The sequence below is a fragment of the Scardinius erythrophthalmus genome, assembly GCF_964197995.2.
Source record: "Scardinius erythrophthalmus genome assembly, chromosome: 7".
Classification (NCBI taxonomy): domain Eukaryota; kingdom Metazoa; phylum Chordata; class Actinopteri; order Cypriniformes; family Leuciscidae; genus Scardinius; species Scardinius erythrophthalmus.
The window spans coordinates 40,685,183-40,711,242 of NC_138227.1; the positions used below are offsets into that span (position 1 = coordinate 40,685,183).

Below are 26,060 nucleotides of genomic sequence, written 5' to 3' on the forward strand. Positions count from 1 at the left end.
ATCCTTTGTTTTGTTGAGCTTCCTCATAAAAGTCCCATTCCGCAATGGAACATTTTGCCCCCTTTTTGTTTGGTGTGAAATCGATTATTTGGTGTGAATAATATCATATATAATAACACTCAAGTATAGTATAGGAATGAAGTACAATTACTCAAGCACTTTCCAGCCTTGTTTAAACTTCAGATCTTGTTCAAATGATTTCAGTTATTGATTAAAAAAACAACAACACTTCCATATTATGTTTTTCAATTATATTTGTATTGATGAATATCCTCAGCATGTGTACCTGGTCACTAGCCGTCAGGCAGATTGGAAACAGATCTCTGAGGAAAAAGCGAGGCATGTTGTCAAGGATCAGACCATAAAGAGGCAGGTACAGCGAGGCTATCCGTGCCTGTTTCTCCTACACACACACACACACACACACACATATAATACAGTTAAAAACCATTCAACCATTGGTGCACAACAACTATATAAGTAGGGCTGCACGACATTGAAGAAAATCTGATGTGCGACAACTCATTAAATAATGTGATATTCAATATGCGTTACGATGATGCTTAAAGTGTGTAAAATAAACTTAAATAATCTTTAAAATAAATTTATTTAAAATTATACAACCTACATAAGTGTTTCACATACTTTTTGTGACAAGAAAACAACCCTACAACTTCTGAAAGTGAACAGCAGTGTTTTACTGTAGCATAAGAAGTACTGTAAGTGTAAATTTAACATCAGTGTAAACCACAGGGTTTAGGGGTTCAGGTTATCCTACATGGTTTATTTTACAAAAGAAACTAAATAATCAAATGTAAAAATAAAACATTGCTTAGTTTTCACTGTATGAATTAAATATATATACTGATTCTTATTAAAGCTACAGAAGTTATTCAGCCAAGAGCAGTGAGTGATTTTCTCTTTGTCTTTTGTTCATAACCCCAGTTATTGCAAGCCGTTGCGATATGCATATTGCGATACATACATTTGCGATATTTAGATAATTTCGATATATTTAAGTGATATCATTGTCAAAACTCACCTTTGCGGCATAACGAGAGTCCAGTGAATGTTTAGCCATGAGGTTCTTCAGGCAGGACAGGGCAAGGTGTCTCAGGTCTTGCTCGTCTTGCAAAGCGAGCCCCAGCTCTCGTAACAACAGTCCTGTGAGGAAATGTTTCCTGCAGAACTCTTCTGTCAAACTATACTCTGGAAAGCCCACTGAGAGGTAAGACAGAGAGAGAAAACACAACATTGTTAATCCTTGTCCCCTTCTTAAAGTTCACCCAAAAATGTAAATATTTTTAATTAAATCTGAGAGATTTCCGTCCCTCTGTCGACAGCTACACAACTACCGCTTTGAAAAGTTCATAAAGAGATCGTAAAACTAATCCAATTGAATTGAGCGGTTTAGTCCAAATTTTCTGAAGAGACACAGTCACTTTACATGATGAACAGATTTAATTTAGGCTTTCATTCACATATAAACATTGATCAGCAAACATAAACAGCGAAGCTCAACCGAACCTGTTTAATGCGTAAGAACAAACGTCCCGCTGAAGCTCAAATGCGCTGTGTAACACGAGAATGAAGCGAACATGCTTGAGATTCCGTTTACCACAACTGATGTGTGATTTAATGAAAGCCTAATTTAAATCTGTTCAGCATATAAAGCAATCACGTCTCTTCAGGAGATTTGGACTAAACCGCTCGATTCATATGGATCAGTTTTACGATCTCTTTATGAACTTTTTGAAGCGTCAAAGTGGTAGTTACGTAGCTGTCTATGGAGGGACAGAAAGCTCTCAGATTTCAGTAAAAATATCTTCATTTGTGTTCTGAAGATGAAGGAAAGTCGTATGGGTTTGAAACGACATGAGAGTGAGGAAATGACGACAGAGCTTTCATTTTGCCAAATATGTCATGATGATAAAATTCACATGCCCTTCACATCTGTGGATTGAAGGCAAAGGTTTCTCATTAAAAGCAACGGCATTCCTAGTTAGTCACAATATAGACGTCAAGAGGTACTTTTAGCATCTTAAGGGTCAGATTTAGTAAACAGGGAAAATTAGCATAAGAGCGCAATTCCAAAGAAGTGCTGATGGGAGTGTAAAGTTCTGTGCGTGATCTAATGACGACGCGCAAATTAAAGAACACAGACACCGCCGGATCGTTCCCATTAACACGATCTACCAAGATCAGCTCAAATTAGTGTCTGGTTTAAGACGTGCTTTGTTTGGGAGGTAAATAATGGCGCAAACACCAGTACATTGACGAGCGCAAACCATAGTAAATCACCTTGCGTGATTCATTTAAATACTCTCCTCCCATACATTTTGATTCTGAAAGGGAAACTCCTACAAATGCATCTGCAATAAGATCAGCCGCAAAAACAACTGTCCATGACTTTTCAGAGCTAATTTTTCACTGCGCGTCTTTAGTCAATCTTGACAGTAGTTGTTTTAAAGCCAAAAGAGGGTTTGCACTGACGCAAGCTATTAGTAAATCTGGCCCTAAAAGTGACACGCAAGGCGCTTGACCATGCTTCAGTTTTTGACGCCTTTGGAGCGAGAATGGGTTGGATATTCTTAACAATCAGACTTTTTTATTGGTTTTTAGCATTTTTTTTATTTTATTTTATGTTTAATTATATCACGTTCAATAAAATACATGTAATAGTTACCCTGAGCACTTTGGGTTTCCAGTGATTCCTTGTCTGATAGAGAGAAACGAGACAGACAGAATGTTAGGTGGGGTCTACAGTGTGTTCATTAGAACTAAGATAAGCATGAAGTTATGTGAATGAGACACGAAGAGGTGGAGATTTTGCTGCTCTCTGACCTGTGATTCGTGCAGACGGGATGGGAAGACTCAGAGGGACACAGTGCTCATAGTTACACACTTCTCGTATGAACTCAAACTTCAGCTCAAACAGCGCCTAGAAAAAGAACATTCGCACCCAAAAACATCCACACACAAAGCAGTTCTTTAGTGATAATCTTCACAACAGAGACAGTCAATAAATTAAACAGCCAGACAAAAACACACATAAATGATACACAAATAGATGTCAGTCATTACATAACAAAAGTTCTTCATAACGTTCTTTCTTTTTCTTTCTTTTAATGTGTCAATGCTAAAGCTGTGCTCACACTAGACTTTGTATTGAGCCAAGAGGTCAGTCTGTCATGTTCAGAAGCTCTATTGGTCACACATTCTCTTGCATTACAAATTCACAGATCATTGTTCACCAAACTTTCGTTCGCAGCTAGATGCGAAACTTCATCACATGAGTTTGCGTTTACATGCATTTGAATGGAAGTCAGTGGAGCACAAAGTCTATAAAAGTTCGGGTACCTTGTTGTCACTGGCTGTGATCATATTTATGTAGTTGCTGATCAGTTTAAAGGTGAAACCTCTGTCCATGAATGTGAAGCACCGCTGAGGAAGGGAAACACACATATTTAAATTAAAACTGATTGCAGCGACAATAGCAAATTAATTACAAGTTTATAACAAACCATTATGAAAAGGTACAACAGTACACATCACACACAGAATAAATGAACATACATATGTAGTTCATAATGAGTTCTGCATCTAACTGAATCATGTACTTTATTTGGATCTTTGCTGTCCTGACCTTCACAAAAGCCGCTATGGCCATATTAGCACTGCGTGTCTCCTCTGCAAACTCTTTATGCTTCCAGAAGATGTGATCGGACATGGTCATGATCAGGGTCTCCAATCGACTTTGGAAAGTTCCAGGAAATCGTTGCGGTCGAGGAAGCTGAGCAAAACACATTTTATTACACATTTCTTATAAAACACAAGTTTGACTGAGTAAAATACACAGAAGCAGTTGTGAGTACTCAGGAAGTGTACAGTATGTCTTTTGATTTTGATAAGTCGATTGGCATACTTTTCAGTAATAATACTTTTTACATACTTTTATTTATTCAGTTTTAGTATGATTTGCTGGTTTTATGGAGTGAATGTTAAAGGTACACTGTAAATGCAAACATTGTATTTAATTAAAAATAGTAAATTGACCTTAATCATTTTTTTTCAACCTGCTATTAACACTCACTTTTAGTAAGTTACTTGTACTTTGAGGTTGAAAAATCGTACCAGCTCAGTCTACTTGAGCTGGATTCATTTAGAAAAAGTAAGTTTATGACCTGTGGGCATGCGCAGATCAGTCCTCTCTACGCTAGACGGCAATATATGGCCACGCCAAGACTCGCCCTTCAATAGCCACTATTGGCTGAAGGTGAAAACCGTAATTTTAAGCCACCATTGTGGCGATTAGTGTTTGTTTTAGTTGGGCTCTTGACCGTTATATCACTAATTTAAACTTTTGTTTGGCTGATGTACCTGAGTTATAACAGCCAGATGAACAAACAGAAAAGGTGATCTGATGGTGATGGTTGTGTTTTAACAAAATCGTTATTTCACAATCATTTGACCTGATTCACTGAACTCATATAGTTCAGAGTTAATTTCTGAGTTAGATTTACTTTATTAATTATAACAGCACTGTCCTGGTACAGGATAATATTTTTAGCCATTTCAATGAAATCCAAATAAATAATAAAAAAACGTCAATTTTTTTTTTTTAATGTAGGCACACACAGACATCAAGAATTAGCGTATGAATCTCAACAATGGTGACAAACAGATCACCCCCTGATCATAAGCTCATTATTTATTCATGCAGCAATGCATGATGGGAGCCATGAATGAGTTTTGATTGGTTGCACCCAGAATGCACTGCAACATGCTTTATAATTGTCACCATTGTTGAGATTCACAGGCTGATTCTTGATGTCAATGTGTCTAAAAACTAAATTAAACAAAAAAAAAAATATATATATTTTTTTTATAATGGAAACTTTTAAGAAATTCTAAATATTATGCTGTACAAGAACAGTGCTATAATTAATAAAGTAAACCTAACTCAGAAATTGGTTTCTTTAATTTAAGTGAACTTGAAAAATGAGTAAGCAGAACTAAAAGTGTTAAGTTGTAGGAATTTAGTAATTCTAAGTGGGGTTAAATTTATATCAAGCAATCCACACAAAATGAAAAAAATAAGTTAAGACTAATCATGACTATTAAGTTACATGAACATAAAAAAAACGTGCTAGTGGTACTACTTGATTTAGTACTGCACACTTAAAATAAACAAGCTTTTCTAACTCACTAATCTTAAGCTTACTTTGCTTAATTTTTTTGAGGCAACGAGTTTGCATACTTTTTTTAAGTAAGGTCAACTAATTACATTTTACAGTGTAGATCACAGCTGCATACAATTCTAAACTCAGGTCAAATACTAGAGCAGAGCTGGTCTGCCTGCTTTACACCAGAAATATGTGCTTTGGAAAGTAAAGTCTGAGTATTTACAGCGATACAGCTATTCCTAAGTTTAGTATTGTACTTGGCTTCCAAAACATTTATAGTAAATACTGCTTTAGTTGTAAATGCGTATCTAAACCACTGGAAGGCAAGACAATACTACTATGTGTGTACTTGTGTTTAACTTTACATTTAAGTTGATGTAAAAAAAAAAATGTTTTGTATATGTGGAAAAGATTACAGTTTTTCTTGATGCAGCAAGATAAGTGTCTTTCAAAGTAGTAGTAGAATTAAAACTACTGAAATGTGACACAATAGCATTTACTGTAATATTAAGAAAGCAGGAGGTGATACGTGTTGCTTGTGAGATACAGAGATATTGTGGAAATATGTGTGTGTGTTCATGTATATATGGTTTATGAGGACACAGATGTGTATAATGGCATGGGCATCAACGTAAACATGGGTTATGAGGTTTATCCAACGCATTCTCATCCTTGGGTGTCATATACTGACGCTTTTGACATTTTGTCTACATCGAACGCACATGGCACCCTTTAGCGTCAATATGAGACACACAGAGCTTTGTTCGGTTATGGGTAGGTTTAGGTCTGGGGTAGGGTTAGGGTTAGACCGCTAGGAGGCGCCTTCTGGCCCATTTCTATCTGCGTCTCATATTGACGCTAAAGGGTGCCATGTGCGTTCGATGTAGACGAAATGTCAAAAGCGTCAATATATGACGCCCTAGGATGAGAATGGGCTGGTTTATCCTATGTAATAATAATAATTATGTGTGTGTGAGGTGTGCATGTGTGTGTGAACCAGTGTTATGGAGAATGAATTAATTTTTCATTAATTAAGTTTTGTTTCTATATTATCTTTTATGTTTCCTACACTGTTAAAAACACAACTTGAAAAAAGTTGAAATGACTGATTTTGTTGTGTTGGTTCAGCAAAAAACAACACTATAAAAATCTTGTACAACAACAACAAGAAAAATCTTAGTACTAATTTCCCCTAGCTTTTTCTTGCTGACTCAACTTTTGTAAAAAATAGTTATACAAACTGAAAATAAGTTGTCTGTGACACACAAAAAAAAAAAAAAAAAAAAACGTTTAGTTGAGTCAACTTGACATTATTTGTTTTCTGGAGAGGTGCAACTATTCTGCAACAAATCTTTTGTAGTTGAGCCAATTCAACATTTTTTTGTCTATTGGAAACATAAGTTCTTATTAAGAATAAGGTTCAGATGTAGATTTTTATTGAAAACGTTTGGTCACCATTTTGGTGATGAGCGTTTCCTTGAGTTGGGCAGTTTGACTCTTGGCATTTTATGTGAATTTATGGTCTTTGTAACACTGTTTAACAAAACACGTAATTTGTTGCAAAGAAATCCATCAACAAAAATGATCTAGATACTGAAACAGCATCATAAAAGGGAGTAATTCACTATTCTTTTTTCTGAAAAGTGATTATTTATGAATAATAATATTTTTTTAAACACACACACAGACATCAAGAATCAGTATATGATCTCGACCATGGTGACATGTTTCATGCCACAATGCATGCTGGGAGCCATGATTTTTAATACTATGGTGGCTCCCAGCATGCATTGCGGCATGAAACATGTCACCATGGTTGAGATTCATATGCTGATTCTTCATGTCTGTGTGTGTGTCAAAATAAACGTTTCCCTTATAATGTATTTGAAAATCAGAATTCAGAATGTCTGATCTGCTGCAAGAAAGTTTTGCTGGTAAAATATGAATAATAATAAAAATAACAAAAATCAATTTTGGTCAGAAATAAGATTAGTGATTTATTCTAGTTTATGAGGCTGAAAACTTGATCAACTTGGTTTCTTTTTTCTTAGCAACAAATGATGTGTTTTGCTAAACACTGTTACAAAGACCACAAACTCACACTTGGCCAAGCCAAGAGTCAAACTGCCCAACCAAAGGAAACGCTCATCACCAAAATGGTGATGACCAAATGATTTCCAATAGACAAAACATTTTTGAATTGGCTCAACTACAGAAGATTTGTTACAGAATAGTTGCACCTCTCCAAAAAACAAATAATGTCAAGTTGACTCAACTAAACATTTTTTGCTTATTTTCAGATCGTATAACTGTTATTTACAAAAGTTGAGTCAACAAGAAAAAGCTAGGGGAAATTAGTACTAAGATTTTTTTTGTTGTTCAAGCTTAAATTTTTTACAGTGTAAATGTAATTTCCTTTCTATAACTGAACACCACAAGGTCAAATAAAAAAAACAATGACTCTATGATTTCATGAAGAACCAGTAACATCCACAGAATCTTACCATAGCATAAAAGTTTGAGGAAGTATATGTTAATTTAAAGATGCTATTGTTAAGATATATTGTTTTCACGTCAGTTACACTTCAGTACACTGTTAACCCTGGCTGTAAAAAAAGGCCAAATTCTGACAATATTATACCATTTTCCATTAAAACAGTAATATACCGTAGAAAACAAAACTAGCCTACAGGAATATACTGTGAATTAACAGCGCTCAAAGTCGACACTCAGAGGCTGTTTTTCCATTCACACCCTATACCCTCATTCACTATTCCCTACATTAGTTCACTAATATAGTCCACTTGAATGTAAAGAAGTGAGTGAATTGAGACACTGATGAACACCGGATAAGCAGAATCACTGAAGGACAGAGAAACAAGAACAGAAAAAAGAGAAACACAAGAACTACAACTGACTTACAGCCACACTGAGAGTGAAACCAGTTTACGATTATTTCTATCATACATGTACAAAAGTTCTTGTTGAGAATCAACAGAGATTTAGTAAATAATAAAGTTAGTTGTCACCATGATGGAGATCAGTATTTGCTTTAGTTGGTCTCTTGTCCCTTGACTTCTTACTATTTATCTCTCTCTGACTGCTGTAACAGTGAGTTTATAAAACACATTTGTTATGACAAGAAAGAGTCAAGAAGAAGATGATCAGGTGTTTTTGGCTTTTGTGATGATGTCACAACCATCCTGGACATGTCTGATTCTCTGAATTTATGGGTATTTCATATTTAGCATATACCTGTGAATCTACAACATGAAATCAATATTGCTGCAATTAGGCACAAACAGACATCAACAATCAGCACATGAATCTCAACAATGGTGACAATCAAAAGTGTCATGTCGCAATGCATGCTGGGTTCCAGTATAATATAAAACTCCCAGCATGCACTGCTGCATGAATTAAAAAAAAAGATAGAAAAAAATTGTCACCATTGTTGAGATTCATGTGCTAAATTGTGATATCTCTGTGTTTCTAATAGTAAAGAGTCATTGTAATTGCTGTGGTTTCACAGTGGTGGTAATGTAATACTTTTGATTGAGGATCAAACTCTGAATGAGTGAGAATGAATTTTCTTAGTGAACGTACAAGCAATTTGATGATTTTGCCAACTAAAGCAAGCACTGATCTCTATAATGGTAACTTCAAACCAAACATTTTCAATTAAACATCTCAATAACAACTTCTGTAGATGTATGGCAGAAATAAAGTCATAGTGGTTAATAATAAGTGTAATAATGTGTAATGGCTGGAAGTCAGTTGTAGGTCTTGTGTTTCTCTATTTAGTGTTCTTGTGTTCCTCTTTCCTTCAGTGATTCTGCTTGTGCAGGTGTTCATCACTAATGCTCAACAATCACTTACATATTCTCTTAATTATCTCACTGCAATACTGCGTCAATGTTACTTTTACTCTTTGTAGTGTGGATTTTCCTGTGGGGTTGAAAGGGTTAACAGTGTAAGATAAAAAGACACACCCACAAAATGTATTTTAACAGTAATAAACTGTAAGTTATAAAACAGGTTTATACTGGCAACACTGTTGCCAGTAGTTTACTGTAAAATCTTGTTTTTTGGGTCACCATTGTGCAGAAGAGTAGAGCCTGTGCTTCAGTCCAGGAGAAGATCTACAAACATTGATGATATACTGCATGTTGCTTTATTTAACAGGCGGTGACTGTGTAGTTGCTGGTCCAGTGGAAATCTCTTTATTTACAAAAGTTTTGTTGTGGTTTCAGTTCACAGTAATACTTTGCTCATGTTATTAGTGCATTATACATTTTAGTTAATACATTTAAATGACAGTTGGTCAATTTAAGGCAGTCGGTTTCTGTAAGTGAAATTAGTTAACTCGAGTTTCAGTGCACTTTTACAGTAACATACTGTAGATTACAGTAAAGAACTGTACAATTAACAGTAAATTACTGGCAACAGTGTTGCCAGTATTTTACTGTAAAAAAAACCTGGTAAGGTCTAACAGTGTACTGCTCTTCTGCACGGATGAATCTGATGATTTAATGTATACACACGTTTACCTGTGATCACTATATCAGAGCGGATCTGACTAGCCACACAAAGAGTTACTTATAGTGAGAAGAAAGCCTAAAATTTCCTGTCAAATCAAACCAAGAGTGTTGAACATAAATCATTATTTTAGGCTTACCGTAGACTACCATCAAAATTAGAAGATGAAAGAAAAAGAGCAGATGCTTTAAGTGTGAGTTCATGTCTACTGACTCAATAATTACCTTCAGCTTAGCTGAGTCCAGCAGATGCTGAGCCATCGACTTCACTATGATCTCCAGAAAGAACCACGAGAACTGTAGAGAACCAAACAGATGTCAAAGGACACGATTAGAAAAGGTCCATCACTTCTCTAAAAGAGAAATGGTCATGTTAGCTCACCTTAAGGACATTTCGAACGACCGACTGTTCGTTGCTCTTCAGGTCAGAGGTCATTCCCTTGGCCAACTCTTCGTGAACAGTTCTGAAGCCACATGCTTCAGTCTTAAAGACAAACTGGGTAAACAAACGAGAAATACATTTGACACAAGACACTGTGAGGACATGCCATCATCAGTCTAATCAGTCAGTCATCATTTTCAACACTTGAGTCATCAAGTTGTTTTTTCACTTGACAAGAACGTTCTTTTCCAGTTTTCCTGACATTAGAGGAACATGTTTTAAAAGGGATGATGTTCCCATGATGTTTAATGGTCAACTGCTTTTTCTGTAATTGTCGACTTATGGAATAGAAGCATTATTGAAAAGTATTAAACTCAGCCCATGTGTTAATGATCGTTTGTAACACCATCGTTGCATTTCAGATGCTGAATGTTGATGTCTGTGAGTGTATACATAACACTGTCATTGTTAACTTTGTTTAAAACTTGTTTTGTGTTGTTTATGCACTCACAGACATCAACTATCAGAATATGAAACACAACAATGGTGAAATGCTTTATGCCAGCATACGAAACACATTCATGCCTCCCAACATACATTGTGGCATGAATAAATTATGCAGCTGAATTATTTATAATTGTCACCATTGTTGAGGTTTGTATGACGAGTGTTGATGTCTAAGTGTGTCTCAACATCTTAACTTTCACAAAGTTTTGGACAGTCTTACACAAATCACTTCAGTGTTACAAATGATGTTTATCAATTTGATTGACTTTATTACTTAATCTTAAATTTAATAAGCAAAAATACACAATAAGCAGTTGTTTAAACCACATATTAATCTGCTTTATCAATGCAGAAATGTTTTCTGAAAACACCAGCGATAGTTAAAAAAAAGTAACTTAACAAAAGTCAAGGGCCCAACTAAGGAAAACTCTGATCACCATGATGGTAACATCAAATGAAACAATCATTCATCAACATCTAAATCCCTGTTAGTTCTCAATAAAAACTTCTGTAGACGTCTGACAGAAATAAAGTCAGTCTGGTTAGTAATAAGTGAAGCTGGTAATGCTGTTTGTGGAGTTGTTTAATCCTCCTCTGCTGAGATCTTCACAGATTTCATGTCTTCTTTTCTCTTCAGTTGATTTAATTTGAGGCTGTGGATCAATTTTCAGGAACATCATACTAACATTTAAATAACATTCTATTAACATTCAGGAAACTGGACATTTTAATGTTCTTGGAATGTTACAAATCAACGTTCCTAGAATGTTTAATTGTTAATCAAAATTAAGTTGAAAGAACGTTTGAGGAACATCATACCTTCTAAAACACGTTCCTCTGAAAAACTGGACACTTTAAGTTCCCAGATCCAACACTGAATATTTGGAGAACGTTCTTATAACAAAAATCTGTTAGCTGGGCTTTCTTATCGGCTGGCCCGGATCGGCACGGAATGGAACGGTTAAGCAAAGAGAATGGTTTGGCCCAACGGTGGAAGAGCGTTTTATCTCACAATTGCCAGTTTACATCTCGCAATTCTGACATTTTATCTTAGAAATGCGTGATATAAAGTGGCAATTGCTTGTTATAAAGTCCGAATTGTGAGATAAATACTCATAATTGCAAGAAATAAACTCGCAATTCTGACTTTTTTTCTCATAAATGCATGTTAATATCTTGCATTTCTGACTTTATAACACGCAATTGGGAGATATTCAGTCAGAACTGCATAAAATAAAGTCGCAATTGCTTGTCATAAAGTCAGAATTGTGAGATATAAACTCGCAATTCCGAGGGAAAAAGTATTTTTTTCCCTTAGAATTGGACTTTATAACTTGAGAAAATATGTCATAAAGTCAGAATTGCGAGATATAAACTTGCAATTGTGTGTTATAAAGTTAGAATTGCAAGTTTATTTCTTGCAATTGTTTGTTTATATCACGCAATTCTGACTTTAAAACACACAATTGCGACTTTATATCACACAATTCTGACTTTAAATCTCGCAATTGTAAGTTAAAAAGTCGCAATTGTCTTTTAAAATGTTTTATTCTGTGGTGGAAACAAGCTTCCATTGGTTATAGTCTCATCAACAAGTCACAAAATTTGTGGTATAATTTAAGGCAATGTTGAATCATTCTGCCTGTAAAACTGTGGTTTTGGCCTGGAAAAACAGCTTCACATCAGTTCCTAAAACCTGTTGTTCACGAACCACAAACTGTCCACACATTATCTACAGCTATGCTTGTCTTGATCTAGCACTTGGAAGTAGCTGAGACATGCGTGAGTGAAATGATACATTGCGCAGTATGTTTGTGACATACGTACCTTTATGTAAGAGTGCAAATAGTGGTCCATGTTCTCCTCATGACACTTAGCTAAGATGTGGACCAGGACCCTGATGATTACGATGTAAGGTTAAAGTGAGAATCAAATCTGAAAGCTGTGTCGATATATTGTGTTCAGAAGAGTCAGTGATGGGTTTCTGTACCTGGTGGTGCTGGCGGTCACTTCGTCACTGTCGTTTTGGGTAAGCACTTTGAAGAGCTGGTTGAAGAGAACAGGGAGGAAGCGAATAACCACATGAATCTTCTCCATACTCAGGAGGCCCTGAAAAGACAAAAAAAGAAGAGTTGACAGAAAAATACGGCCTGATTCCTCTTAAAATAGCGAAGGGTTATACATTGCTCAAACATACAGGATGCGTATTAGTTTCACAATAGTTACATATAATTTGAAACATTGGAAATTTGTATTTTGATTTCACTTCACAAAATCCAAAAATTGAAAATGTGGATGACAACATTTTACAGTTTGCAATAATCCGCATGCATAATGAAGCCATTTGATGTTCATTTATCAATTGTAAGTTAAAATATCAATATCAGAGAAAACGTCTCGGTTACGTATGTAACCCTCGTTCCCTGAGTAGGGAACGGAGACGTTACGTCGGATGACGACGAATGGGGTTTCGCTTAGAAATCCTATCATCTTCGAGTATATAAAACGAGCCAATGGCAAAGAAATGCCATGGGTCTGCGGAATTTGCATAGCGTAACTCCGCCCCACCCTGGGAGTATATAAGGAAGTACGCTGGCAACATGCAGATATGTCTTCGCTGAGGAGCCGAGACTGAACTCACGCATTCCAGCGGTACAGCGGAAGTGGCAGGGAGACGTAACGTCTCCGTTCCCTACTCAGGGAATGAGGGTTACATACGTAACCGAGACGTTCCCTTTCGTTGTCACTCCGAGTTACGTCGGATGTGAATTTCGTTGTCACTCCGGTTCCCAGTGTAATCACGCCACCTCTCGACTGTCTTCCAGTGCCCTGCGTAGGTCTGAGCTCCCTGTCGTGAGACTAGCACAGATGAAGGAGTCCTACTTAACATAGGAATACCAAGGTACACTGGGAAGCACAGCCAGTGGAAATATGCAATCATGCCCAACCCGAAGGGGGGGACTTGGAATACACATATGACCCCGAAGGGCTGCATACGGAATAACACTGGGGTGTCCAGCCGCAGGTGGAATATTTGAACCCCAGGGGTGGCAAGGTGGCTTGCCAAGGGAAAGACACATGCTCAAAGAGGCTTACAGTGGAAATACACATGTGGGGGTCGCCCGGAGGGGAACCATGCACATGGAGGCACCTAGCCAATCGCGAAAGCTGCCGGTGGCATAACTCTGGCGTTGACGTCTTCAGTGCTGGAGGAGACTCAGGGCTTATCAGGCTTACCTGAGGAAAATATTGCATGTATCCCGTCCGTGGAGAGGAATGGCGAGCAAGCGAAGACACCTGAGCAGAATCTCTTACCGGCTAGTTGAAGCGAGTACATGAGAAGAAACTGGCTCCACTCGGAGATTATAGAATCTTGCGAATGTGTTAGGTGTCGCCCAGCCTGCAGCTCTGCAGATGTCTGTTGGCGAGGCGCCATGCACTAGAGCCCAAGAGGATGCCACACTCCGGGTGGAGTGGGCCGTCACACCAAGGGGGCATGGACGACCTTGCTGCTGGTATGCCAAAGCAATGGTGTCCACTATCCAGTGAGACAACCTTTGCTTGGAGAGAGCCTTTCCCTTCAACTTCCCACCATGACAGACAAAGAGCTGGTCTGAGGTCCTGAAACACTGCGTTCTGTCTACGTAAGCACGGAGTGCACGGACTGGACAGAGTAGTGCCAAGGCTGGGTCTGCCTCCTCCAAAGGCAGCGCTTGCAGGTTCACCACCTGGTCTCGAAAGGGTGTGGTGGGAACCTTGGGCACATATCCGGGCCGGGGTCTCAGGATCACGTGAGAGTTAGCCGGTCCGAATTCCAGGCACGCTTCGTCAACCGAAAATGCCTGCAGGTCCCCTACCCTCTTGATGGAGGCCAATGCAACCAGGAGCGCTGTCTTCATTGACAGGAACTTAAGCTCCACTGATTGCAGAGGCTCAAAGGGAGCACTCTGCAGGGCAGTTAAAACCATTGAGAGGTCCCAAGAGGGTACGAGGGGAGGACGAGGAGGATTCAGTCTCCTGGCTCCCCTCAGGAACCTGACGATCAGGTCGTGCTTTCCTAAGGACTTACCATCAACTGCGTCGTGATGTGCGGCAATGGCGGCAACATACACTTTCAGGGTGGAGGGAGACAGCCTTCGCTCCAACCCTTCTTGCAGGAAGGAAAGCACGACACTGATGGGGCATTTCGTGGGTTCTAGAATTTTAGAAGAACACCAGTTGACGAAGAGGTTCCACTTCAACGCATAGGCATGTCTCATGGACAATGCTCTAGCGGAAGTGATGGTAGCCACCACCGCTGGTGGTAGGGTACTCAAACCTGCCTCATCCTCTTCCAGGAGCCACACGTGGAGGTTCCAAAGATCGGGACGAGGGTGCCATAAGGTGCCCCGTCCCTGAGAAAGCAGGTCCTTTCTCAGAGGAATTGGCCAGGGAGGTGCTGTCGCGAAGAGTACTAGTTCTGAGAACCAGGTGCGGTTGGGCCAATACGGGGCAACCAAAATTACCTGCTCCTCGTCCTCCCTGATCTTGCGCAAGGTCTGCGCAAAAAGGCTCACTGGGGGAAACGCATACTTGCAGAGACCCCGCGGCCAGCTGTGCGCCAGTGCATCCGTGCCGAGCGTGCCCTCGGTCAGGGAATAATACAGGTCGCAGTGGGACGAGTCGTGGGAGGCAAACAGGTCTACCTGTGCGTCCCCGAACTGATCCCAAATCAGCTGAACCGTCTGGGGATGGAGTCGCCAATCTCCAGCGAGAGGCCGAAGCCGAGACAGCTCGTCGGCCGCCTGGTTCAGGTCTCCCAGGATATAAATGGCACGAAGCGACCTCAGATGCTTCTGACTCCATATGAGGAGGTGGCGGGCGAGTTGTGACATACGGCGGGAGCGCAGACCACCTTGACGGTTGATGTACGCTACAGTCGCGGTATTGTCCGATCGGACTAGTACGTCTTGACCCCTGAGCAACGCATGGAAGCGGTGCAGGGCAAGACATACAACCAACAACTCGAGGCAATTGACATGCCAAAGGCGCTGGGGTCCTGTCTAGGAGCCCGCAGCAGCATGTCCATTGCACATGGCGCCCCAGCCCGTGGTGGAGGCATCTGTTGACACAACAACATGCCTGGACACTCGTTCCAAGGGCACTCCGGCCCGAAGAAAACTGAGGTTCGACCACGGGGTGAAGGTCTGACGGCAGGTCAGAGTCACTGGAACTCGGAGCGTGCCGTGGTGCCATGCCCACCTCGGGACTCGATCGCGAAGCCAAAGCTGAAGTGGTCTCATATGAAGCAACCCGAGCGGCGTGACAGCCGCTGCGGATGCCATATGCCCCAGGAGCCTCTGAAATCGTTTCAGTGGGACCACACTCTTGCCCTCGAACTGACGAAGGCAAGTCAGCAGTGATTGCGCGCGCTCGCTCGTAAGCTGCGCGCACATGGCGACCGAGTCGATCTCCATACCGAGAAAAGAGATCCTCTGCATGGGGCAGAGTTTGCTCTTCTCCCAGTTGACCCGAAGGCCCAGACGAGCTAGGTGCCGGAGCACAAGGTCCCTGTGTTCGCAAACCTGGTCTTGAGAGTGAGCTAGGATCAGCCAGTCGTCGAGATAGTTCAGGATGCGAACCCCGTGTTCCCGAAGGGGAACAAGGGCTGCCTCGACGACCTTCGTAAAGACGCGAGGAGACAGGGCTAGCCCGAAAGGGAGAACCTCGTACTGGTATGCCTGCCCCTCGAAAGCAAACCGTAGAAACGGTCTGTGTCGAGGAAGAATGGAGACATGAAAGTAGGCGTCCTTCAGGTCGATCGCTGCAAACCAATCCTGCGGCCGTATGCACTCGAAAATGCGCTTGGCCGTGAGCATCTTGAACGGCATCCTGTGAAGGGAGCGGTTCAAGACGCGCTAGTCGAAGATTGGCCGTAACCCACCGGATTTCTTCGGTACAATGAAGTAAGGGCTGTAAAAGCCGGACCTCATTTCGGCTGGAGGGACAGTCTCAAACGCACCCTTCGCCAGTAAGGTAGCGACCTCCGCTCTCATAACCGGGGCATTGCCACCGACCATAGTGAAGTGGACTCCCCTGAAGAGGGGAGGAGACCGCGCGAACTGAATCGCGTAGCCGAGCCTGATGGTCGCGACCCAGCGGGACAGCCTGGGAAGCTCTAACCAGGCTTCCAGGAACTGTACCAGCGGGGTCATACGGACCACAGACGTACCCTCGGTGGTGCAGCGAGGCGGAATGACCGGCCCAGGTGCGGGTGGCATAGCGGCCCGGTGCGGGGGCACGGTCATTAGCCGCGTCCTGCTAGAGGAGGCCAGGGGAGGACCAGCGTCCCACTGGGGCGTGCTCTGGCAGGGAACTGGCGACAGAGGGGGACGAGAGTGGCGAGGCTCGTGAGCGGCACGCACTGTCATCCGGACACTCTGTGTGCTCAGAGATGGGGGAGTGAGTTCTTTCTTTAACCACAAAAGGGTGCTGCTCGTCGTGGGATGAGCAGCGGGGTGGGGAAAACCAAGGATTCTCCCCCGGTCCTCCACCGGGGGAAGGAGCGGCCCTGCTACCGTCTCCTGGGAAGAACGCCATCTCTGAGCAGCCCGTCTCAGGAGCGCCGCTTGGCCTGGCATTTAGCAGGGCATGGGGTGGGAGGGGGCTGTGTACGACGTCCTCCACGACGCGACCCGGATGGAGGCTGCTGCTGGGGCCATGCGGGAGGGGCGGGAGCCGTAGAAGGGCGCCCTCGGCGGCGAGCAGACTGAGGCACCTGTGCCGACGGCTGGGTGGAGGCAGCAGCTGGCCGTCGGGGCAGGACGTGTTTGAGAGCCTCAGTCTGCTTCTGGGCGGTCGAGAACTGCTGGGCAAAGTCCTCAACCGCCCCGCCGAAGAGGCCAGCCTGGGATATGGGAGTGTCGAGGAACCGGGTCCGCTCGGCCTCACGCATATCAGCCAGGTTGAGCCACAGATGTCTCTCCTGGACCACGCAAGTGGACATCACCTGACCCAGGGAGCGTGTGGTCACCTTCGTCGCTCAGAGAGCAAGGTCGGTGGCGGCATGCAGCTCATCAAAGAGCCCTGGGTCAGTCCTCTCCTCGTGCATGTCACGCAACATCTGGGCCTGGTAGACCTGGAGTGTCGCCATGGCATGCAGTGAGGAGTCCGCCAGCCCCGCAGCTCTATAGGCCTTCGCCACAAGCGTGGAAGAGAACCTACAGGCTTTGGAGGGGTGCTTTGGGTCGCCACAGGAAGAAGCACTCTGAGGACACAGTTGCATCGCAACAGAGCGTTCAACCTGGGGAACCCCAGTGTACCCTTTGGCGGCCGCCTGATCAAGAGGAGGCAGGGCGGAGGAGGTCGCCGAGCGATCACGAGAAGACAATGGTGCCTTCCAGGACCTCGTGACCTCCTCATGCACATCCGGGAAGAAAGGCATTGGGGACGCGCGCTGACGAGGATCAGTGGCGGCACACAAAAACCAATCATCCAGCCGCGAGCGCACCGGACCAGGTGGCGGGGACCACTCAAGCCCAATGGCCGCGGCTGCCCGGGAAAGCATGGCAGTCATCTCGGGATCAGACTCGGGCAATGCTGGCACACCCGAAGGTGGCAGCACAGCCGAATCCTCACTTCCCAAGGATTCTTGCCCACCCTGTGATGCAGCGATCGACATCGAATCTTCCTCTGGAGCGCCAAATGAGACCCGCGGCAAGTCAGAGGACTGTACAGCGGGCTCATTCGAAACACTCGCGGGTTGCACGGCGCTAGAGGACGGTGTGGAGCGTGGAATAGTCGGCGCTTTGTCCAACACCGTAATCCTCAGGTCACCCTGGCCGCCAGCCGAAGTACTAGCTCTCGCGGAGCCCGTAGATCGGGGTGCGGATGAGGGGACTCTACCATGAAGGTCATTGAGTCTAGACCGCAACCGTGCGATGGGCATGTTCCCGCAATGGGAACATGACTCATCCACAAACGCTGCCTCAGCGTGCTCAATACCCAGACACACAAGACAGCGATTGTGCCCATCAGAGTCAGAAACGAGAAGACCGCAACCAGAAGTGCACGGGCGAGGCATCTTTAAAAAGACGTGCCGCGTGCAAGCTCTTTTAGAAAGGAGATTTCTCCGCAAATGCTGAAGCGACCAGGGAGAGAACACACAAACACTGGCAAATCACTGCACAGATAAGCAGGGAATGTGCACTCGCTGGAACTCGCTGTCACACCAACACTTGGAGAGAGGCTCGTCTCGAAGAAAAATGAAGAGATGAATCTCAGGATTGGCTGTGGAGTGAAGTACATCAACTTGGCTCCGAAGCGAAAACATATCTGCATGTTGCCAGCGTACTTCCTTATATACTCCCAGGGTGGGGCGGAGTTACGCTATGCAAATTCCGCAGACCCATGGCATTTCTTTGCCATTGGCTTGTTTTATATACTCGAAGATGATAGGATTTCTAAGCGAAACCCCATTCGTCGTCATCCGACGTAACTCGGAGTGACAACGAAAGGGAACCAAGATATCTGCTCATCAAAGCCTGAAGTGAATGGCACATGCTACGGCACATGATAATCATGTTTAGCTTGCTGCATTATTATAGTATACAGTATACTGTAATGCAGTTATACAGCATACAGTTTCCTAGTGTGTATTTTGATGCTCATTCATACATCAATGCTTATTAATATGAAAACATTGATGTAAATACATCAATTCTACACACCTCAATCAATAAGGTCTAATTTAACAATGTCCATCCTCCACAGAAAACAAACAGAGAGAAATGACAAAACACAATAAATGTCTATATTTCTAAAGAGCCTGCAAACCTGCAGCTACATGTCAGTCTCTGGATCATAAGTTTATGTATTTAGGTGTAATCATGTGCAGTTCTTGACTAATGTTCAAACCCTGGGTAAGGCCCTGGTGACACTTACTTTAAGGCAGTTGAGGAAGTTTGAGGTAGGAGGTTGAGAGAGGTCCGCCTCTCGTTTCTGGCACTGCTGGAAGAAGCGGTTTAGATGGGGGTCCTGCAAAAATGTCCGTGGGAAATATTAGACCATAAACATATCAACAAGATAGCAGTACATTTTCATCTGAGACTGTGGCTCTTTTCAACCTGAGTATAAACTGTAGAAAGCACCACAGTGGACACTTTGAAGATCTGCTTCCCCCCATCGACCAACTTCACATCGGAGCCATTCTGCACAGAAACATGGAGAAATATTAGATATCATATATATTTGTGTGTGAAAATCCCTCGCCATATCATGTGCGAATCGTCATTATTTATCTTTGGGACTATACTTTGGGAAATATTGCAAGACTTTAAGTTGTGAAGATTATTTTGTCAAGATTAGCTACTGATTCTCATCATTTGTTTTTATGTAACCTTCATTATCTCTGTGCGTCTTCTTCCTTTCTGTAGACGTCTGATGGCAATCTGATGGCAATCTTCCGTTCAATGGCAAGTGCTATTTTAAGAATGTTCATGAGTTGGATGTACTTTGTACATGTTAGTTAGCATGAAGGTCTTTGTTTAGTTCGTGTTTGTCTTCACGGATTCGTGTATATTCTGGGTTCTGGTTTATGTGACATATAAAACTATCTACTGTATCTTAGCAAAACCATAGACTTATCTTCACTCTACATTCACCATAATCATAATCACACTTACATCTCTATTTCTCTATTTTCTTTTTCTTAACTGATTGTTTATTTGCATTTCTGGATTCTTGTGCTCACTTTGGTGGATGAAGTATCTTTAATGTGTAGATATCCACCAGGCAAAGTGCAGGAGACTGGAATGCTGAAATCCTGAGAGGAAATACGGCCGTCCTTCAGGAGAGGCAACCACGCATAACCCACTGTAACATAAACCAACATACAGTACACACAAACACTCTGTCAGAGCACTACAGCATTTCAACATGCACAGCATAGGATCATTGGGCTTGATGTGCATCTCTGACCTGGAGTTTCAAGAGCCTCTTTCTTCTTAGAGCTGGTCTTGGCATTGATGTCACAGGTCACATGATAGAAGGAGAAGAGTAAATGGTGTTTCTCATGAAGATGTGTGGGCAGCTCAATCTTGACCTGATCAAACATATCACAACACATGTTAAAGTACCATATCTAAACGTAACAGTGCTGACCTACAAAGTTTCTGAAGCACATTTTGAAGATTTTGCAAACAACCTCATCATAAAAATCTGGGTTCTGTGAATGGTGCAGAACTGTGGAACAGGCAGACGTGGTGAAAACTGGACCTCCTGGCTTTCCGTAGATGCACTGTGGAAATTGATGTACAACATTTTATATTCACGAGTCAAATTCTAAAGCAGATGCTGATGGAAAGTGATAGAAATATTGTGTTATGTAACCTTAAGTGGCTTTGTATGTTCTTCATCAGAGCTTCTGAACTCCACGTAAACTGCGATGTTCCGAGCCTATCGAATAAAAAAGGAGCATAGCGTGACTACACACTGCATGTCGAACGAACAAAGAGTAGAAAACTGTGAAGAACACAACTGAATCCTTGGTTACACTGTAAGCAATTACAGCATTTTCAGTTGCTCCTCAGGGACATCACCCATTCAGAAGTTAAAACTTAATTGTGGAGTAAAATATTTGCACCAGTATTGCACCAGTAAAAATGAGCTTCGTCGTAACTATGTATAAGCTAAATATTTACAGAAGCCTCCAATCAGGAGTGTCGTTTACAATAAAATAGCAGACCGATTAAATTAGACGACCTCATGTTTTCCACAGACAGACTTTGTCCACTAGTCAATTATGATGTTGCTGACATTTACACTCATTTACTTTTTTATTTAGAGAGGAATAGCTTAGCGATCTTACCAATCTAAACACAGCACTTTTCCTCCGAATATGCCTACACTGTAAAAAATTATATAATCAATGTTATGACAATATATGTTTTTTACATTGGTTTAACTTATTAAAACAGTTTTTATACATCTTGTTTTTTTTTTATACATATATATATTTTTTTATATCTTGTTATACAAAATTCAACTTATTTAAAAAAAAAGTCAGGTTTAATGTAATTTAAGTTGAAATGACTTCAACATCCAAGTTAATTGTACTTAAAAAAAATAAACAAAAAATCAGTGTACTTCCCTACTATATAGTAGGCAAAAAACAGTATGTGGAATGAGTAGTATGTCCACATTCACAGTATTCATAAAACAATAGGTTTTAAAACAACTACCCAGCTGGCTTTCTTATACATTTTAATCTTAACTCTTTAATTCGAAATTAAACAAAGTGCACTTTCGATGGGACACTTTACTCTCCCATAAAGGCCATGGGAGAGGAGTTGTGAATGGCAGTAAGTCACATGACAATGACAATATGGCGGATATTGTATGTACAGATTTCATTCATACTACGTACATTCACAACCCAGGATCATTGGAAAAACGTGCCTGTGGCGACATGTCCGTAAAATGATATTATATTGCTTCTTGCAAGTGTCATATTTTTAGTGACTGGCACTAAAAGTTTTTGTATAGTTTTATTAGAAATTGATGAACGTCAATCTGCCTATGTTTTATTGCATTGGTTGTTGTGTGCATCGTGACAGTTTGCAAACGAAATTTATGACGAGTGGTGCTAAAAGGTTAATTGTGGCGTAATGTAGCACCTGCACTAAACCCTATACACTTAACCTAAACGATAGTGTTAACAAAAGCAAATGGGAGATAAAAAAACATTTACTGAAGGAAACATGCCATTTTAGCTTGCTTCTACAAGACTTTCAGCTCTTTAATCGTGACTGATTTTTTCGGGGACTCAAACCCAAGAGCTCTGCATCACAAGTGCAATGCTGTACCAGGTGAGCTGCCGGGCAAGTTTACTAGCTCAGGAAAGCCAAACACATGGTGCTGGTTATGTGATGCAAACGTCAAAATGCATTAGTTTCCAAATCATGCACTATGGTGAAAGTGTGTTGTGTCCACTATTTTCTCACCTTTGCAAAACTCTTTTGGCTGTCATACTTGAGGTGTTTGGGGTAGATATAGATGTGATTCTTGTAGACTCTGTAAGGTTGGGCAAACTTCGATGAGTCCTGCAGGAACTCGTCTACCTCCACTGTAGGAGCATGAAGGCCACAGTCCTCAAACGGCCTCAGAGCAACATATGAGGATGTCACGCAATCTGATAAACGTGTGTAGGTGAGTGTGTGGGTACACAACAACAGACAAGTATACAATTAGCTGTTTAAGTGTTAAGTACATAAAACTGAATAACATTTATGAGTAAAATTATATTTTTGCTTCAGTTCAGCTCTAAATGTGAGGATGTTTGTAGTTTTAGTGGAACGTACTGGGGCATTCCATGGGAACGCAGTCCACATTTATTTCAAGGTTTCCAGGGATGGTCTGGAGTTTACTGGCCTTCTCTGCCCTGTAAACAATGCTTCATTTTACTGAGGTTATTAATTATAACATGTTATTTGTGCATGTGACTAAAGAGTCTGTACCTCCTGTACTCTGTGATGAGTTTGATGAGATCTTCTGTGGAAATCTTGTTGCTTTCCTGTTTGAAGAGAGGAGAGAAGCGACATTCCCTATCCACTGTGCCCTGGTTGTCCTTAAACACTGACCTGGAATATACAGAAGGAAGAAATGTTATGACTGAAATGATTTTAAACAAAATAAACTGTAAGATCTGGTTCGGATATGAAGTTTTTCCGCAGTTTTTATCTGTTCTGCCAATGCTGAAGCACCAGGGCATGGAAAAGAAGCTTCCATTGGGATTCACTTACCTTACAGACCAGGCAAAAGGCATTCGGTACTTTCCAAGTTTGCTACAGAATTGCTTATTGGATTTCAACATCTTTTGGACAGTCTAGAACAAGCAGAGAAATTGGATTTCAATGTATTTGTCCATTAACTACCAAGCCAAACCTCCACTAACTACAACTACAACTTAGATAATATATTAGTGCTTAAATCAATATCCTGTGTATTTAGACAACACATATACAAATGTCTAAATGCCATTACATTCATGATATTTAGTGACAACCAACCGCCATTTGCAAACAACTGTTGATTGTGCTTTTCTCATATCTTATGTTTTATCAATGACTTTAAAACAACTACTGTTATAGTGATTTTAAAGGATGTATAAAGTCAGTTCTCCTCAAGTTCACACATGTGTCCTACTGTAGCAGAGTAACCACAATTGTAGTTAATCAAATACGGAGATGTTTCATGACTTAGGAAGTTTTCACAATTTGTTTTCATTTTGAGCTGTACATTTATTGTTTTTATAATTGTGATCATAGCAAAGTACTTTTTTGTGATGTTTTGCTTTTAAAATGTGCGTGTTGCATCTTCTCTTAAAATAAATTCGACTGGTTTGATATTGTTTTATCTAATGCAATTGACATTCAGACATTTTTAAGTGAGCCTTCAGTGGTCAGACAGGAGACATTAGTGATACTTGTTACGCTTTTTAAATGTAACATTGGAAATAAACTAACGCACAAAGAAAGCACCTTAAATACTTAGTCTTTGACATACTTCAAATACCACCAACAAATAAGATTAAATTCTATTTAAAAATAATAATTATACATGAATGCTTTTATTCAAAGCCTCTTACAATAGAAATATCTAAATGAAATACCTTGCTGGAATCTGTGTTTTTAATGTAGGGTTCTGTACCACTGGAAATATTTCCCATCAAAACTTTCTCCACCCGTGCCACCATCACAATGTCTGTGTGTGGGTTCGTAACGGAAAAAATTGCCTGCAGGAATGATCAAACATGTAAACCCACAAACACATGAACATAGATCTAAACCACGTGACGCCCGGTTTCACAGACCTCAGCCTAGTCCCAGATTAAAGTGCTCAAATGTTTGAGCTGTTTTAACCGAAAGCAAACTTGCACATATCTTATGACATAAAATATGTCAGTGCAATTGTTTTGTCTCAAGATTATCCTGTTTTTTTCTAAGGCACGTTAATAAAAAGCTACTTAAATACCCTAACTGAACTTAATTCAGGCTTAATCTAAGCCCTGACTGTGAAACCAGGCCATATATTCCTATATCCAAAGGGCACTTGTATTGATACCTGTTTAGGGAAGCGCAGCCAGTTCTCCAAGTCTGGGCTCAATTGGCAGTCCTCTGTTTTCTTCTCTACAGACGAGGCGAGTCCATTTTCCTGTGGAGAACCGTTCCCGCCATCCAACCCTTGCTCTCCTGGATTACCAGAACTACTGAGCATTTGCCGCACAACCTCGTGGTTTAAGTCCACATGGAAGTCAGCGGAAACCTTCCTGCCCTCACGTATGTCCAGAAGAGAAACCGACACAAAGAAAGGCTCGATCTGAGGAGAGACAGCAGTGCTCACTCATATAAGCAGATTCATAAACGATACACTACAGTATATACAGCTGACTGTATGAGTGCATACTCCTTTTGTTTCCTACGTTTATAAACCTCGTTGCAGAATTTATATAAATATAAGACATAAAATATCTTTTTTTTGTATTTAGTAATGCCCTGCAGAAACAACATATTTACACATTTCCCACAAGACAAAATAATAACAATTTACACCAACCATTCAGTTCATATCAAGCTGACATCCCCTTTCAATATAGTGTTTAGCTTTCTTTAGCATCAATGAATGTTTGTACATTTTGTAAGTGCGAAAAAGCTTGATCTCAAAATTTTTAGCCATCATTTGGTTTGTGCTCACTCGACAGCGTCCAAAAACTTTGAGAATTTAAAAATTTGCACAGTGCTAAATGATGTATTTGAATGATAAAGTTGGTTTGCCATCAAATGCATTCAGGTATATAGTTGTGAAAGGGGCTTATGTATTTAGCACAACTTATGGTAGGTGTGTGTGTGTCAGAAGGAAAATTTCATCATACGTTAGTAACTGGCTCAGTGTCGGCCTCGTTCACGCAGCCCTGCAGTGTGAGGTTGAGTGAGCCACAGGAGATCATCAGTCTCTTCCCAAGCTTCTCATCAAAAGGCTGGACAGAAGCAGAATCCCCATTCTCCATCCTGAGACTACGCAAAACCTTTAACAGAAAGCATTCTTTCCTCACATCCCAAAACTACACATATAATGACATTCCCTTTGCACAACCCCCAAACATTGTAAATATTCACGAAACAGAAAGAAACTGTAGTGCTAAGACAAACTGCATATGAATTAAGTGTAGTTTTCCTGAAGACATACAGGGATATCAGGGTCCAGGGAGAACAGGTTTAGTCGTTCCTCTCCTCTGGCAGCTCTCGAGCCATCCTCTGTCTCAGATATATACTGCAAATACAACATTAGTGTTAATTATGTGTAATGATCTTATGACGCACCATTCTTTTCTTGTTTATGTCTTTTAATGTTTTGAAGTGTTTTAAGGTTCTATACAGTGAAAGAGAGACTCACTCATTAAAGGGATCATGA

At 41.2% G+C, this 26,060-nt stretch overlaps 1 protein-coding gene across 8 annotated transcripts in view; it reads right to left on the reverse strand.

Annotated features, from left to right (window-relative positions):
- dock10 (dedicator of cytokinesis 10) overlaps positions 1-26,060 on the reverse strand; it is a 150,763-nt gene that overhangs the window by 25,626 nt on the left and 99,077 nt on the right. For 5 of the 8 annotated variants that reach the window (XM_081369837.1, XM_081369838.1, XM_081369841.1 and 2 more), the window contains exons 10-34: positions 25,836-25,919; positions 25,522-25,674; positions 24,714-24,968; positions 24,262-24,384; positions 23,393-23,475; positions 23,108-23,230; positions 22,952-23,031; positions 22,595-22,782; positions 21,460-21,498; positions 20,982-21,047; positions 20,797-20,889; positions 20,571-20,694; positions 20,344-20,465; positions 19,718-19,801; positions 19,536-19,628; positions 12,604-12,722; positions 12,441-12,510; positions 10,107-10,220; positions 9,950-10,021; positions 3,647-3,793; positions 3,361-3,444; positions 2,845-2,941; positions 2,687-2,719; positions 1,043-1,221; positions 287-403 (exon numbers count right to left, since the gene is read on the reverse strand). In XM_081369837.1, the coding sequence (XP_081225963.1) occupies positions 287-403; positions 1,043-1,221; positions 2,687-2,719; positions 2,845-2,941; positions 3,361-3,444; positions 3,647-3,793; positions 9,950-10,021; positions 10,107-10,220; positions 12,441-12,510; positions 12,604-12,722; positions 19,536-19,628; positions 19,718-19,801; positions 20,344-20,465; positions 20,571-20,694; positions 20,797-20,889; positions 20,982-21,047; positions 21,460-21,498; positions 22,595-22,782; positions 22,952-23,031; positions 23,108-23,230; positions 23,393-23,475; positions 24,262-24,384; positions 24,714-24,968; positions 25,522-25,674; positions 25,836-25,919 (2,742 nt within the window). The remainder of the gene's footprint in view (positions 1-286; positions 404-1,042; positions 1,222-2,686; positions 2,720-2,844; positions 2,942-3,360; positions 3,445-3,646; positions 3,794-9,949; positions 10,022-10,106; positions 10,221-12,440; positions 12,511-12,603; positions 12,723-19,535; positions 19,629-19,717; positions 19,802-20,343; positions 20,466-20,570; positions 20,695-20,796; positions 20,890-20,981; positions 21,048-21,459; positions 21,499-22,594; positions 22,783-22,951; positions 23,032-23,107; positions 23,231-23,392; positions 23,476-24,261; positions 24,385-24,713; positions 24,969-25,521; positions 25,675-25,835; positions 25,920-26,060) is intronic. The other 3 variants (XM_081369840.1, XM_081369836.1, XM_081369842.1) reach the window with 1 other exon arrangement.